Genomic DNA, 17,884 nt, shown 5'->3' on the forward strand with positions numbered 1-17,884 from the left:
ACTTAATGTCTCCTAAGAACCGGTAAATCCTTATACCATTAATTCTATTATCAACTATACTCTTCTACATCATACTTTAGTAGCAGAGCGCTACTCTACACAGGAAAAACTGTTTGCAAGCCATACGAAATTAACTACAGACGGATCCTAAACCTAAATGTTAAAAGTGCAGAACTTCTGAAAACCCAGGAGAGACCAGGAGTCTCCGCATTCGGCTAATGTGTCACATGCAATGATACAAGCAGGACAGACACCACCATCTGCGGCTCCTGACGCTCTGCTCTGTGCAGACACAGCCCGGGCAGTGAAGTGATTCAGAGGCTGCCAGCAGAGAGCTGCAAGTTTAGGACTACTGAGACAGGAAGACGCTAAACTCTGTGTCTGTCCACTGGCTCCCACCCAGCCAGCCACTGGCTCCCACCCAGCCAGTGTAGGACCCACCACACCAGCCGCGAGCCTCAGCGGGCCGCTCCACCTAGTTTGGGGACAATGGCCCCTCGCTCGCCAAGCCCAACCACTCCTTCCCTCTGTGGAGAACAACCCCTCACTCACCATAGTGCGGCTGCCGAGCTGACAGGCTCTCTGCCCACAAGAGACACTGAGAAACAGTGCGTGAGAAAGCTGAGCCGGAACGGAAGTCTGGCTCCCGGAAGAACCCTCCCATCTGACTGGCGGGTCTGCTGGAAGCTCTGGTTGGCTGGTGAGGTCTGAGTGACGGGACCAGTTGAGCAGAAGAATCTCAGCACCATGGTCCAGCACTGGCTTCTAAAGACAGACCTGTCCCAGATTGCCTGGAGATTTATGCCAAATTCAACAGCAAGTCTCTTGCTAATGTAAATCAGTGGGTTCGGTTTTAAAACGAAGTATACAAATTCAGAAAATTAACTAAAATTAAACTAAATAACCAGGCATTAAAAAAAAGAAATGAACTGGTTGGTGAAAGCACAAGGTTATAACCACAAAACTCCACAAAGAAGGTAGGCAGGTCTCTGTGTGTTCAAGGCCAGACAGTTAGGAATGATACTCAGAGAAACCCTGTCTCGAGAAAAAAAAAATCAAAAAAAAAAAATTGAGAAGCTGCTTTCAAACTTCTACTACTGAGTATTTATTTATCTGACATATATGGGTCAGGTGGGGAAGGGATTTCTAAAAGAAACGGTCTGTGACCTGAAGAGGCTGCAGGATCTGAGATGAATTCCAATAGCTGCCAGCAGATGTGAACTGGGGTGTGGCTTCAGGTCACTCGCTAAGGAGTGTAGCTAGCATTGACCTTGCCAATTGGCCCGAGTCATATGTTAATGTCAGGGCCTGAAGTTCCTCAAAAGGGACTGAATGAAGACCCAAGACCCTTGCTCATCTAAATGCCTGACTTTGGGGAAAGGACTTGTGGGCACTTGAAACTAAGGTTTATTGTCTTAGTCTTATTATGTAGGGACCTGTTCCCTTCAGAATGCCCCCTCTCAAAAGGGAAGGTCACGACTTCTTACTCTTTTCCCATGATACCTTTGTACCTACCATTCTGATGGATGGTTCTGTACTGATTCCTAACCCTAACTGAACTCTTCCACTGTAAATAAATAAAGTAATCAAATACGTGAACAGAAGAATGAACGAACGGACAAACAAATAAATAAAAAGTTCACAGTTGTTTATTGACTTTTGATTTCATAATGAAAACTTTTTAAAATATTTATTTATTATGTATACAATATTCTGTCTGTGTGTATGCATGCTGGCCAGAAGAGGGCACCAGACCCCATTACAGATGGTTGTGAGTCACCATGTGGTTGCTGGGAATTGAACTCAGGACCTTTGGAAGAGCAGACAATGCTCTTAACCTCTGAGCCATCTCTCCAGCCCCCATAATGAAAACTTTTGACATGTGACCTAGAAAGTGTCTGGAGCATAACTTTATACTCAACCCGCCCACTCTTGCTCTCTCCTACTCTCTCTCTCTCTCTCTCTCTCTCTCTCTCTTTCTCTCTCTCTCTCTCTCTCTCTCTCTCACACACACACACACACACACACACACACACACATACACACACGGAAATACTTGGATAAAATTTAAAATTAAACTAAATATACAAAAAAAGGAAGCAAAACGCCTTTACTATCATCATCCTGTCACTCGGGAGGCAGAGTGAACTCTGTGAACTCTGAAAGTCATGTTTTCCATGCAGGGCTATGGAAAGAGATGCCCCACGTCAATATACAAACAATCTAAAAAACATGGAAAGACAGTGCTGGCTGGTGGGAGCTTCAGAATTGGTTCCAAGGCTAAGGCATAGAGTCTGGTTTCCTGTGCTCACCGCCCAGCAGTGATTTGGGTTTGTGTGCTCCTGATACCTACCCCAATTTAATACTTCATTGCACTTTTATGATAGGGCACGTACACACATACTTGATATCACACACATACACAGCCTGTGTGGCTGTCTGCCCGCCTACCTCTGTGAACCCTGTGTGAGTGCCTCATTGGTACCTTCAGAAAACAAAAGATGGGAGTGGAGTTCTGATGAAATTAGAATTATGGATGGCTGCCAGCTGTTTCTTGACTGCTGTGAGGATGGTGAGACAGTAATCCACCAAAGACAGAGACATGCCAGACAGGAATTTTGGTAGAAAACTGAACAGAACTGAACTGAGTAGAAACTGGCTATTCAATTTTAGTGTTTACAGAGTTATGTCTGAGCAACCTTCTACTTAAATGAAACAAAACCAAATCCTTTCAAACTTCTAGATGTCCTCTGAGGGGGATGAATGGATGATGGAAAAGAAAAGAAGATAAGAGAGTTTTAGTTGTTCCAAAATCTGCAGGGACAAAATTTCCCCTTATATGGTGGACTTGAGAATAGCAAGAATTCCTGCTGCATTGGGTCAAGATTTTCTCACTTGAGGGTGGATGGTGTCAACTGTAAGATTTTTATCTTTTATGATCACGTGAGATTCTAGCTTTTTTTAAATTGATAGATGGACACATGTTCCCTCTAGTTCTATTAGCTGTACAGTTTTGACCATGAAAGCAAGTTGGATTTCATCAAAGAATGTCTCTGTATTTTATCTTTCACCTTTGATTGCTATTAAGTGCCATCTAGTTGGTTCATAGTGTTTCATGAGCATTTTCCTAATTCTTTTGTTTTTTTCTGTCTTTTTAGGCAGGGTTTCTCTATGTAATAACCTTGGAACTTGCTTGGTAGATGAGGCAGGCCTTGAACTCACTGATATCCTCCTGCCTCAGTATCCCAAGTGCTAGGATTGCAAGTATTATGTCACCATCGCTCAGCTTTTCCTAATTCCTTTTTGTTGTTGTTGTTGGTGGTGGTGGTGGTGTGGTTTTCTTGTTGTTGTTGTTTTGTTTTGGGAGACAGGGTTTCTCTGTAGCTTTGGAGCCTGTCCTGGATCTAGCTCTTGTAGACCAGACTGGCCTTAAACTCAAAAATCTGCCTGCTTCTGTCTCCTGAGTGGTAGGACTAAAGGCGCCTGGCTTGATTTTTCCTAATTCTTGAATGGGGTAGCTACCAAAGACATTTCTTCCTATTTGGTTTGTGTTTGATTGCTGTTTGAGTTTTTAGATCACCTGTTCTATGGGCCCTAGCCTACACACCTGTTCCCTGAGGGGACCTGATAGGAGTGAGACTCACTGACTTCACAGACTAGAAAACGCCAAGGTCGCCAACCCTTACTAACCTTGAACAACTGACTGACCCATTAAAGGGTGAGGCTACAATTTGACTGGTCTGCTCAGATATACATTTTTTTGTTTCTCCAGACAGTGTTTCCCTGCCTAACAGTCCTAGCTGTCCTGGACCTAGCTCGTATAGACCAGCATGGTCTCAAACTCACAGGGATTCACCTGCCTTTGCCTTCTGAGTATTGGGATTAGAGGCACGTGCCACGACCACCCAGCCTAGTTATGTAAACATATTTCCTGCCTTCTTATTGGAGTTGGGAAACATTACCTTCTTGTCAAAGTTAGGAAATTGCTGAATTCAGTCTTTTTCAGGCTTCTTAGCAAAAAAACAAAAACAAAAATCAAAAAACAAACATAAGAAACCCAAAAACCCTTATTTGCATTATTTGTTTTATTTCACATTTTAACTTGATTTTTTTTCTTGAAACAGGACCTGTCTTTTTATTTGTGCTTCAGACAAACTATTTTACTACATGGCCCAGGACTTCCTTCTGAACACTGCTGCTGCAAATATAATTTAAAAAGTAAAACTAAAATTAAAATAAATAATCTGATATTAGCAAAGAAAAAAGGCAGAAAGCAGCATTTTCTTTCTTTCTTTTTTGTTTTCTTTCTTTATTATTTTTTGGGGCACAGTTTCTCTGTGTAATAGCCATAGCCATTCTGAAACTCATTTCATAGACCAGGTTGTCTTCTTGGTAACATTCTGGGTTTTGTTCTTGTTTCCTATCTGTAAATTGACATTTCTTCTCTTTCTCTTTTGTTTAATTTATGTATTTTTGGTTTGTTGTTGTTGTTGTTGTTTTGTTTTTCTCTGTTTCTTTGAAGCCTCTTCTTGGAACTAGCTCTTGTAGACCAGGCTGGCGTCAAGCTCCTGGAGACTCGCTTCTGTCTGCCAGATATGGAGCCAGGCCCCTCTAATGCTTTCATCTTGGTATTATGGGCTCCAAGCTCTCAGTACTGCATCAAAAAATCCAGTGTGCAGGCCCTTGTCTGTCATGCCAGCAGCATTCAGGAACTGGAAATACAAGGATCAGGAGATCAACTTAAGCAACACAGCAAATGTGAACCATCCTGGTTGGAAACAGACTCTCTAAAAAAAATCAATAAAATGACATTTTTACTTTTTCTGTCTGAAATAAAAACATTCAAAACAAATCACTGTGTCAATATTATTCCTGGAAATGATATCCAGTTGGGAAGTTTTTAAATTATTTCACAGTTGTTTTAACTTTCTCTGACAGAGTATTTAGTCTGAGAAAGGGGAGTGAGTTTGTACAAACAGAACAACAGACAGAGAACCGGAAGCAAGCAAGTGGTGGCCATGGTGAAATGTCTTTGAAAGGAGACTTAGATGGCAGGGAACTGCCTTTACCAGCTTCTTCCCCTCCTCCCTCCCTCCATCACTCCCTCCCTCTCACCATGCCATAATTGTGGCAGCCCCTTGGTCCTCATAGTTCTTTTGCTGAACAGTCAGACACACTCCTTGTTTTATTTTTTCATTTTTGAATTATGGGCAAAGTCAATTATTTGAACTCTTAGATTTTATTATTATTGTTATTATTATTAATTGTTGACTTTTGGTTTTTCGACATAGGGTTTCCCTGTGTATCTTTTTATGCCCTGGAACTCACTTTGTAGACAAGATGGGCCTCACATTCATAAAGATCCAGCTACCTCTGCCTTGGCCTCTGCCTCTGTCTCCTAGTGCTAGGATTACAAGCATGTACTAAACACACATTTTTTTCAAGACAGGGTTTCTCCATGTCACCTTGCCTGTCATGAAACTCACACTGCAGAAGAAGGTAGCCTCAAACTCACAGCAATCTCTCTGCCTCTGCCTCCCCGATCTCTGAGGTCTTTTATCATCTCTATCTATCTGTGTATATGTCTATCTACCTATCTATTCATTCATCTATCAATCTATCTATCTATCTATCCATGTATCTGTCCATTCATTTAATACTTTATTTATTTTTTGTTTTTTTGAGACAGGGTTTCTCTCTCTGTCTTTGGAGTCTGTCCCCTAAAACTGGGAAAAAAAGGAATGCAGCGCCACCACCATCCAGCTAGATGGCTTTTTTTAAAAAATGGTAGGCAATGAGACCTATAAATTCCCTTAAAGGACTGAATTCACTGTATGCCACGTATTCTGTAGGGTTATGTTTTCCTTTGCTTGAGGGAATACTCTGTTTCTCTCTCTCTCTCTCTCCCTCTCCCCCTTCATTCTAGATATCTATTTTGTCCCATTTCTCATAGGAACTTCTGTTTTTCTTGATTTTTTTCCCTCAGTCTATGTTCCACATTTCTTTTCCTCTCTCTCTCTCTCTCTCTCTCTCTCTCTCTCTCTCTCTCTCTCTTTCTCTCTCTCCCCCGCTGTCACCCTAGACAGAAAGCTAAAGGTTTATGGTATTTTTCTTTACACATATAATGTATTGTCACAATGTGGAGAATCTGGAGACACTGATTTTGAATCGTGGCCTTCTTGAGGCAAGGAGACTGAGAACAAAATGGACCTTGAAAATATGACTCATGGTGTCATATTTCACTGAGAGAAACAAATAAAATCTGAAATTAAACTCCATGTATGAGAGAGTCAGAGAACACAAAAACAAAACAAAACAAAAACTAAAATAAAAACATGCTACAGAGTGTTCTCATACAGGACTGTCATGCATTTGGCGATGAAATTCTGCCAGGGGACTTTGATTTTTAATGCATTTTTTGGTTTTGTTTTTTGAGACAGGGCTTCCCTGTGCAACAGTCCTAGCTGTCCTGGAACTAGCTCTTGTAGACCAGGCTGGACCCACAGATCTGCCGTTAGATTCCACATTCCAGTGGATATCCACACCTGACCCAGGCGCGGGCCTTCCCGAACTCGGGCCCACGAGAATGGACGACTGTCCTGAGGGTTTAAAGAGACACACAAAAAAAAGAGACCTATGCTCATTTACCAAGAGTAAATGGCAACTTTATTAAACTCAAGTCGGGTATTTATACCAGTGGGCTAGAGGGATCAAAAGGGCAAAGCCTCCTCCCATCCAGGAGCAGGAGGAGGGGATCACAGGCCCCAGTAAAGGAAAACTCCTCCCACCCAGAGGGGGCTGGGGAAACTGGCCTCTGTGGGAGTTTTTCCCCGGGCAGGTGGTCGAGGGTTCAAGGCAATGTCAGACAGGTTAGATGGACCCTTCTTTGAGGCAGGTTGAGAAATTACCATTTTAAAGTAAAATAGATCCCTCAGGCTAATGTACCAGGCTGTAGCAGAACCAAGGACGGAACTAGCAGGAAGCTTAGCTGGTTAGCGTAAACATTATTTGCATCCAGTATTTTGGTCTCAAGGATCAGGGAGGACAGGGTCCCACAATCTGCCTGCCTCTGCCTCCCAAGTGCTGGGATTAAAGGTGTGTGCCACCACCGCTGGGTCTAGACAGGTGTATTTGCTGCCTTTCAGCTACACATTACCTTCTTGTTGGTAAATTGGTAAGCTGGGAAATTGCTGATTTGAATTCAGTCATTTTCATGTTTCTTAGAAAAAAATGAAAGAAAACAAAACCAAAAAACTTATTTGTTTTATTTCACACTTTAACTTGATTTTTTGAGACAGAGCTTGTCTTTTTATTTGTGCTTCAGCCAAAGTATTTGAATACATGCTCCAGGATTTCTTTCTGAACACTTCTGCTGCAACTATAATTTAAAAAAGAAAAACTGAAATTAAAATAATTGACCTGGGATTAACAAATAAAAATAAAAAAGCTGCATTTTCTTTTTTTCTTTCTTTCTTTCTTCTTCTTCTTTTTTTTTTTTTTTGGTTTGTTGATACACAGTTTCTCTGAAACTTTGGATCCTGTCCTGAAACTAGCTCTTGTAGACCATGTTGGTCTTGAACTTACAGAGATTTGGGGTGATTACTCAGGTAGCCAGTTGTTTCTGTCAGTTGTTGTATATTTTTGAAAGTAGCTTGATTGCATTTGCTGCCTACTCAAGTAATATTCCCCTTCTCAAATCTTCAATGAGGATAAAGGCTAGATAGTTGTAGTTACTTTCCTCTCATGACTTGGCCAAGACTTAAACTCATTAGGATAGGATAATTATTGAAACATTTATCACAGGTTTATAGCTTGATATATTTGTTCTTATTGTATATAATTTTGTATTAGTCTTAGAACTCTCTTATTTAAACAAAAAGGGGAAGTTCTGTAGGAATTCCTACAGCCAGGGCTGGGGTCTTACTTCCAATCAAACAGTATCCCCACCTTCTGAGTACACAGCCTCTTTTCCAGGCAACTGTATGCAATTCAGCACTAAGAACATGAAGTTTTAGGAAGGAAAGACTTGGGAAGAAGTAGATTTTTTTGAATGCATCTGTGAGAAAGCCATCTTTAAAAGTGAAATTTACACGGAGTGCTATCAGTCTTATTTCTATGTCCACAAAAAAAATGTAATGTAATAGAGAGTATCTGGGTAGTGGAAAATAGGGGGAAGATGAGCTCCAAATATGTAGCTATGAACAAACCTTTGACCACACTAGAAGGAAATATTCCTGTGTGCTGCTTTTTGGTATCTTAGAGTTTCTATTGTTATGAAGGGACACTATGACTAAAACATTTCATTGGGGCTGGCTTACAGTTTCAGAGGGTTTAGTCCATTATCATCATGGCAGGAAGCATGGTGGCATGAAAGCAGACATGCTGCTGTGCTGCGGGAGCTCTTTCTGCTCCTTCAGCCAATAGCCTTTAAGATACCAGCCCTACTCTTACTCTCTTGCTTTCCTCTCCATTTCTGGCTGCTACACTCTGTTCCTGGTTGTGCAGAGGGCTGTTTTCTAGGACAGTGATCTGTGAGTTTTTTCCCCTTAAATAAATAACCCTTTTATTAATCATAATTCCAAACTGGCGTGGGATTGTTTTGTGACTTAGGTCTTTACTGCTGGAGAAAGAGCTAACAGTTCCACATCCAGAGCAGGGAGCAGCAGAAAGTGACTATTACAAACTTTCTCCAACAAGACCACACCTACTCCAACAAAGCTACATCTCCTTTAGTGCCACTTCCCTTTGGGAGTCATTTTGATTCAAACTACCACATTAATCAAAACTCTTGTAAGTACCTTTGCAAGCATGCTCAGTAATTAAGCTGGATAAACTCATTGGTTCTCCAGGACAGACTTGATGAAATTGTGCTTTGCATCAACATTAGGGCTTATGGGGATGGGGTAAACATTCCTTCCTCCCCTGTCTTGGGGGAGAAACTTCTCACAACAGATTATAAATATATTTGTTAATGTTCCTCTGTCTCATGGTACTAGAAGAAGGAAGCAGTATACAGAAGAATATGTTAGAAGCATACAAATATGGAAATGAACTTAGTAAAAAATTACTAGATATATGAAGATGATGATGACTGGATGACAGCAGAATAAAGAAGACTAGAAAGGTTTTGTAAGTTATGAGGTCTGAGTAAGTTATTTAATGTACATAAAGGATGAGATATAGAGATCCTATGTTAAGTGGGCAAGGTAGATATCAACTGTATCAAGGACTGGAAAACTGTCAAAAAAGTTTATGCGTTATGTTTGGCGAATGAAAATTATACAATAGTTAAAGTATCAAATTCATATAAAACTAATGTTCTGGCTATTACAAAATCATTCTTGGAGGTTATTCTAATGTGGTTAGAGGGATTAAAGGGAGAATATTCATACGTTTTTCCTATAATGTGAGTCATACTACATTTGCAAAGTGAAAAAGGACAAACAGAAGTATTTTTAGACATTCCTACTACTCATAGAGCTTGTCTGCAATGTGAGGTTGTTGCTGTATTTATAATGAAGATGGAAAAGCATTTACTTGTAAACTTGAAACCTATCCAAAAAGTTCATTCAAAGTATATATCTCCTAATTGTTCTGAGAGGGAGAAGGGTATGTTGCTTCTTTTGATATTCCTATGTTTATATGGCTTGCATATAAACATATATGCAAGATATGTTAAGATGTTAAGATACACCTATTAAAGGAAGAATGACAAATAAAAGGTCATGAAGTTTGACTTTCTGTTCCTCATAGACATATGGTATATGGATTAAGGTTTCTGCACTACAACTGCCCCTTGACTCTTGACTCTAACTACCCCTCGTCACACCAAACAAAGCAAAGTCACAACAAGTTTACGAGGAACACGAGCTTTATTGTAGACTGTTTGCTTATTAGAAGGTTTGGGACATATACGTATCACCTATTCAATGAGCATACCTTTTGTACTATGACTGGTATGAAACTAAATGGATTGGCAGTTCCACAATACAGCTCTCAAGAGCCTGAAATTGAAATGGTGATATATGTTAAGAAACTGTTTCCTTCTCTTCTTTCTTAACATACTGGCTTCACATAATTCACATAATAAGACAAAATTGACATACTTGGCATCAAAGTATATGGTTTTGGGAGAATTTAATAATTGTGAGTGTACTTTAAGTTGTCTTTATTTACACTGTTGTTTTGTTTAAAATGTCCAGACACCTTAGAATTTCTTGAGGCATGTTTTATTAGCTTGCACATGAAAATTACCTTCCATGTCTTCTAAAACTTTGACAACATTCTTCAAAATTATGATCTTCCCATTTGCAGCCTAAAATATAGTACCAGAAAATGTATGATGTAGTGTAACATGAGGGCCAGCTTGTTGGGGTTTCTGTCCCTCCTGGTACCCCAACAGCCGGCAAGCAACAAAGAAAATCACACACAGGACTCCATAAGGTTATAAACTGATTGGCCCACTAGGTCAGGCTTCTTGTTAACTCTTATAACTTATATTAACCCATTATTTTCATCTATGTTAGCCATAATGGCTCCGTACCTTTCTCAGCTGGGCAAGTTACATGCTGCCTCTTCGGTGGTCTGCACAGGAGTGGCACAGGAAAATTCCTGCTTCCCAGAATTCTCCTAGTCTCTTTGCTCCACCCCTACTTCCTGTCTGGCTTTCCCACCTATACTGCCTGCCTGGCTAATCAGCGTTTTATTAAAATATGATTGACAGAATACAGATAATTCTCCTGCACCATTTCCCTCTCTTTTTTTTAAACAAAGGAAAATACCCATAATCCATTTGTTGGGAATGTGGGCGTAGTATTTCAGGCTACTTCCTGCTGGTTGGGGGCGCTGATTATCTTATGGGGACCTAAAGAAAATTTAGAGTTATAATCAAGTCCTGACTGAAGTATCCTGTGAGTCTTGATCATCTCAGGCAGCAGTCTTGAATCTGTTCTGGATGTAGAACTCAGACATCTGGGCCATCTGTTCCTGTTGGAGATTTCTCAGGTGGCCTCCCTTGATGGAACCTGATTTTTCTTAACTCAGAATGAATCCACAGCCTCTCATTTTCTGTGGAAACAAAAGCAAAATCTCTTCTCCAAAGTAACATACCTTTTGACTTCAGTTTTGAAGCCAAGGTATTTTCAAAATACCTATCTTGGGTTAGTTCAGCAACATTTATAAACAAAAGTCTTTTAGCAGCTGTTACTCCTTCCTCAGCATTCAAACAATTCAAAGAGAGCATAATAGCATACAGTATCAAGATTCTCTGTATATTTTCCATCTTTATGCAGCTTTATTTCAACCTCTATTTCTTTTATTTTTACTTTTACTTTTTGCTTTTTGAGACAGGTTCTCTGTATATATCTTTGTCCTGGAATAACTCTGTAGACCAGGTTGTCCTTGAACTCACAGAGATTCCTTGTCTCTGCTTCCCAAGTACTGGGATTAAAGGTGTGTGCTACAACACCTTGAACTCTCAGAGATCTGTCTGTCTCTGCCTCCCAGGCATTGGGATTGAAGGTGTGTGCTACCACACCCTATTTCTCCCTTTCTTTCTTTTTTATTTTAATGATTTTAACCTTTAGCCTGCATATATTTTTAACACACTGTAAACCATTTAGAGGTTTTCTTTGTCTTTGAATCTCTCTTTACTGCATATCTCTCTTTTTCTGACCACATGAGTCTTTAATGGGTAGGACTAAAGTCATGGCTTTGACAGTTAGATCCAGCCCATTTCTTAGCTTTCCAGCCTCACGGCTGAGATACCAGCCAGAGCTGTGTTCACTGCCACAACTCTATGGCGTTTCAAGGTCCTTGCCAGCAAGCAAACTGCAACATTCTGCTCACAGACCACACTCAGTCAGACTGCCTGCCTAAAAGAGTCAGAGTTTGCCCTGGCAGGACAGCCCAGAAAGCCAGCATTTTAAAACAGCACAGCTTTTTCCTGCTACGACTGAAAACCAAAAAGCATGCGTTCAGCTTTTCACCAACAGCGTTTAAGTGTTTCGTGACAGGACCTCTTAAAAGAGCTGCAGGGTTTTGCAGCTAAAGCTGAGTCAGGAAGCCTCTCTTAGATGAGAGTGCTTGCTTGCCTCTAGCAAGCAGCGCAGACCTGAGAAATTGCTGCTACCAACAAAACATGCTTTATTCTTTCCCAAACTTTCTCAAGCTTTCTGTGGATTCAGTTATCCACGTCTGGGCACCATATGTCACATGAGGGGCCGGCTTGTTGGGGTTTCTGTCCCGTCTGGTACCCCACAACCGGCAACTCCCAACGAAAATCAATCACACAGAGATCTCTATAAGTTATAAAGCTGATTGGCCCATTAGGTCAGGCTTCTTGTTAACTCTTATAACTTATGTTACCCCATTATCCTTATCTAGGTTAGCACATGGCTCCGTACCTTTCTCAGCTGGGCAGGTTACATGCTGCCTCTTCAGTGGTCTGCACAGGAATGGCGGAGAGACCTCTCTGCTTCCCAGAATTCTCCTGTTCCCATTGCATCACTTCTACTTCCTGTCTGGCTTTCCCACCTATACTGCCTGCCTGGCCAATCAGCGTTTTATTAAAATATGATTGACAGAATACAGATAATTCTCCTGCACCAATGTAGTATTAGAAATTGTACAAAATTTATTATCTTCGGTGAACCTTAGAACCATGTCTGACTTATTCATATCATCTTTCCTTACTCTCTGTCACAATTACAGAAGAGCATCTATAACCAGGAAACAATTATCCCTTTATTTTAAAATGTGAAGGAAAATCCAGTCTTACCTACAGCAGGGAGATTTCTGCAGGTCTCCAGCATCACATCTCTGTAAAGCTCTACTGAGAGGGATCCAGCAAAAACCACGCATCCCAAATGAAGTCAATAAGCACATCATCATAAGTCACTGCATTATAAAATATATTGTGGAAACAGCAGCCCCGAGTTACATATCCCTGCCCCCATTTGAGGTGTTTATCTGCAAAGAAAACATAATAAATCCCCTCTGCTCCTGGAGTTGGGAAAGGAATTTTGAGTGCATGGTGACCATCCCTTGATCCCTGCTGGGGTCAGGTTACAGTCCCTTCACAGGCCCCTCCTCATTTGGTGCTGAGGTATAAAAGCTAGCCACAGAAGAACAATAAAAAAGCTGTTCAACCTCAACCTCGTGCTCTGTGCATTCATTCAACCTGGACACCCTCCACCGAGATTCTTGGTTCCAGCCCGCGCTGGTGTGGCAATATATATATATATATATATATATATATATATATATATATATATAAATGTGATGCTGAAAACATCATGAATCTATACTTATTTGAAAATATACTCATATTATTCTGGTGTTTCCCAACATGTTTCATGACAAAGAAGTTCTAATGTAATCACCAAGTCACTTTAGAAGGACAGTAAATAGGAGGGACATCTATGTCATTTCTGCACCTTTGAATGCGACAGTGCCTTGTTAGAGAAATGCCTATTAACAGACACAGAGAGACTAGAAAACAGATCAATAGTACTGACTACACATCAGAGAAATTGTATGAACAATTACCAACTACAAAAAGATGATGGGCAAGCTGGTGTACTGGCTCATGTCTGTAATAATAGCACTCAGAATGAGGAGGCAGGTGTGTTTGCCTCTGAATTGAATACTGGCCCCATTTATGCAATCGGTTCCAACACAGACAGAGGTACATTATAAGAACCTGTCTCCTATGCAAAAATCAAACAAACAGAAAAGATAGGAAGAAATCAGAGGGGTTTTTTAACTGAAGTTCCCAAAAGAGTATGTATTCATTCCAGTTCTGCATTCATCCTCAAGAAACATGAAATGCCTGTCTACACTGTAACATTAATAAGATCTTACTAAAAGGGAATTGCATATTTAAATAGGTACAAATGGACAGATGAAAGCAATATAAATGTTGATCAAAAATAATCAACACAGGGCAGGAGAGAAACTCAGCAGTAAAGAGCATTTGCTGGTCTTTCATATATGTGAGCTCAGTTGCTAGTACTTATGTGGGGATCAAAATTATTATTATTCTAAGTTCAGAGGTTCTGAGACCATCTTTGGACTACAAGAAGGATGAGGTACCCATGAGGTGCATATCCAGGCAAACAGACAAAAGACTCATATTCACTTATAAATATTCAAAACAAATAACAGGCAAGAAGAATTTCACAAATATTCATTCTAATTGTCTCAGAAGACTCAGGCAGTATCAGTGTCAGGAGTACATGCCATGTTAGGAAGGAGAATTATATACCCTCTGCAAATTTCAAAATTCAAGATGTTGGTGAAGTTCAGCACAAGAAACACATACTTGACATGTATAAAAATCTACATCCCAGGTCCATCACCCACTAAAATAAAATCAAAACCCAGGAATGCTGGCCCACCTTTAATCCCAGCACTTGGGAGTCAAAGTCAGGTGGATTTCTAAGATTGAGGCCAGCCTGTTCTACAGAGCTACTTTCAGGATAGCCAGAGCTACACAGACAAACCTTGTCTACAAAAACAAAAGCAAAAAAATTAAAGTAATTAAAACAATATGCTACCAAAATGCTTTAGCATTGAACACCAGCTGCTTCTTGTGTATATGTTCCATGATTTTTCATGGCACCACAAGAAGGAAGATGGCTGATCAGGTTTAACCACAGCACAGTGGACACAAACAATAGGAAATGAGTTGAGGCTATAGACACACTTTTCCCATCCCCGATGAGGAATTTTATCCTGAAGGGCTCCTCCTACTAAAGCTTCCACAAGAAGCCCAGCCACCACGGAGAGACACATGTTCAAATACATCATCTCTCTGTGAGGTTTTTCACACAGTCGACTACATTCTGACCCAGGTAAGTACAGGCTCATGGTCATCACTGAACAAAATGCATTTGGTCACTTCAAAGATCCTCAGAGTCTACAACAGCCCCTACACTATTCACATGTCCAAAGTCTCTCCTGACACTCAAGCTATAGATTGTGACATCTCATAAAATCAGAAAACAAGTCATATTTTTCAACATTCAGTAGCACAAAATACTCATTCTCATTCCAAAATAGAGGACTGTGTACCTAATGAGGGATGATTGGACCAAGACAAGACTGAAACCCAACAGGGCAACGATCACATCCTGTAGCTCTGGGTCAAATCCATGAAGATGCGGTTTCAAATGGCTTAAACCGTGCTATCCCTGCAACTTCTCACACATCTCTCTCTTTGTTTATTTTCACTCCCTATGTGCAACTCTCCGTGACAGATCTCTCATAGCTTGGCTATGTCAGCATCTGATGATCTCAAAATACAACCCAGGCTTCATCTTCACAACATTGTGCAATGAACTGTCTCAGTCTCCTCTCTGAGACTCTGATTCTGCTAAACACAGATGCCTGTAACAGTCCTCAACTGAAACCACAGACTAAGACATTTTGCTTCCTTCTTGCTTCCAGAACCAGTACCATTATGGGCCATGTCACAAGAACCTGAGAGGCTAACATAAGCAAAGGGACTTTATTTATTGCAAGCTTGAGATGGTGTCTCCATCCATTCTAACACAGAGGATGGATCAGGGAGAGCCCTGAGCACAGCTGTGGCAGAGTTTTTAATGATTCAAACATGGGGGGTGGGGAGTAGGGGTCTTCCAGATTCAGATGGGAGTTGGACTCCTGATTGGGCAGAATTGGGGCAACAAGAGTCTTGTAAAGAGGGATTGGTGCTGGCACTGCTGCAAGGAAACTGGCAACCTATATGCAAGTTGTGTAAGCTATCTTTAACATTGTGGAATGTCTGATACTTGTTTGTCTAAATTCTGATTGGTCCCGGAACTCAGGGCCAATGTAAGGGTGAGGCCTTAGCATTGCTACCCTGCAGCCTGTTAGATGAACTGATGTTAAGTAACACTTCCTCAGCACAGTATCTATGATTCCTCCAAATTTGGCTTCTAAATTGTGATGGAATCTGCCATACTTGGACCAGAGTTGCAGCAGATTTTGTATGAAGTTGCTTCCTGGGACTAGAAATCACATTGCCTAATTTTCCACTAATGAGGGCACAGAAGGATGGATTCTTAACTTTAGGGCACCATCTTCCAATGTAGAACAAGGGCCATCTCTTTAATAGTGATAATCTCCCTGAAAATTCCTGCCTCTGTTTCAGCACTTGACTGCCATGTGAAATTACCTAGGGCTGTTTTTCCCTACAACCCACAGATTTTCATTTACTTCTGCTCAAATTGTTGCTTTTTCCCACTGGAGTCCTGAATGAATCATCATTAACACCCGTCTAGGAGATTCAGTATTTAATCTAGGAAATCAGCCCATCATTTTTATTTCTTCTGTCTTATTCAATTTCTCAGGGAAAATCCTCAACTGATGTTTCATTAGATGACTGTAGGCTCTGATATGTTGATATCTGGAGTTAACTAGGTCACAAAGACAATAATATACAAGACTTTTTTGTGCTTGATTGTTTTTGAGAAAGGACTTCTCTGTGTAGCTTTGTAACCTGTCCTAGAACTCACACTATAGACCTGGTTAGCCTTGAATTCAGAGAGATCCACCTGCCTCTGCCTCCCAAGTGCTGAGAGATTAAAGGCACGTGCTACCACTGCCCTAAAACAAGAAAATTTTAAAAAGCAAAAACCAATCTAGTAACCACTTCAGTAACTTAAATAGCAAAAATGCAAATATCGATGATAGTAACAACTGGAAAACAAAGATATGCCAAGAAATGAGATGCTCAACTACTTGCCACATCCATCAGAAGATCAGGGAGGCTACCCTCAGATCTACCACATTATCTATTAGCCCAGATCCGATTTTCCCAGTTGCCTCTAGCATTGGAATAGAAACCAGAGAACTTTCCTCTTGTCCCACTCCATACCTCCTGGGGATCCCTAGGAAAATATGTCCCTGGCCTCTCATTCCCCTAGCCTCTAACACCAGCAAGCTTTCTCCCTTGAGCATATAAGCCTAGAAGGGAAATTTTTTAAAAAAAGGCCTCCAATTTTCTCTGCCTCCAACACCAGCAAACATGCTCCCTTGAACACACCAGTCAAGAAGGCCAGGGAAAATGGAAAAAAAAAGGCCTCCAATTTTCTCTGCCTCCAACACCAGCAAACATGCTCCCTTGAACACACCAGTCAAGAAGGCCAGGGAAAATGGAAACACTCATCCAACAAACACTCTGATACTCCAGAGAGCACACAGAAATCCAGGAACAAACCTCACATCCAACAATGAAGCCAGAAATTAGCGCCTAAACTTATAACTACACCAAACCCAGATGCTTACATACCTGCATAGGAATATAATCCATAACATACATGGAAATATATCACCAACAGAGCCCAGCTATCCTATCAATAGCAGGTACTGAATATTCCAACATAGCTGAAATAGAAGAAAAAGACCTTTAAAACAACTCCATGAAGTTAACAGGTCCTTAAATAGAAAATTAATAAATGACTTAAATTCAGAAAACCACAAATATTGGGAGAAATCAATAAATCACCCCCCAAAATTCAGGAAAACATAAACAATTGGAGTTTAAACTCCCAAAATAAAGCCAAGAAAAGCAATACATAACAAGAGTTAAAGGAAACAATTGAAACTGTTCAAGACCTGAAAATGGAAATAGAAGTAATGAAGAAAACACAAACTACAGGAGTCCTGGAAATGAAACCAGTCAGGAAGGAGTTGCTGTCCTGTCTTCCCAGCACTGGGCAGCAAGGTCAGGACTCGGTGTTCCAAGTAATTTTCAATTACATACTGTGAGGTAAGCCTGAAGTATAGGAGACATTGACCTAAACCAATAGTCCTCAACCTTTCCAATGCTGCAGTCTTTTAATACAGTTTGGGTTCCTGTGGTAACAATCAGGTATAT

The 17,884-nt window shown here is 40.7% G+C and overlaps 1 protein-coding gene across 4 annotated transcripts in view; it reads right to left on the reverse strand.

Annotated features, from left to right (window-relative positions):
- The window catches only part of LOC146893706 (uncharacterized), a 32,374-nt gene extending 31,721 nt beyond the window's left edge, over positions 1-653 (reverse strand). For 2 of the 4 annotated variants that reach the window (XM_087909625.1, XM_087909624.1), the window contains exon 1: positions 553-644. Coding sequence is in view for 2 of the 4 variants with exons in the window: in XM_087909623.1 (XP_087765749.1) it covers positions 553-555 (3 nt within the window). In the remaining 2 variants the exon portion in view is untranslated. Of the gene's footprint in view, positions 1-552 lie in introns of all 4 variants that reach the window. The other 2 variants (XM_087909623.1, XM_085694187.2) reach the window with 2 other exon arrangements.
- Positions 654-17,884: the final 17,231 nt, after the last annotated feature.

The sequence above is a fragment of the Myodes glareolus genome, chromosome 9 (genome assembly GCF_982192425.1).
Source record: "Myodes glareolus chromosome 9, mMyoGla1.1, whole genome shotgun sequence".
NCBI lineage: Eukaryota > Metazoa > Chordata > Mammalia > Rodentia > Cricetidae > Myodes > Myodes glareolus.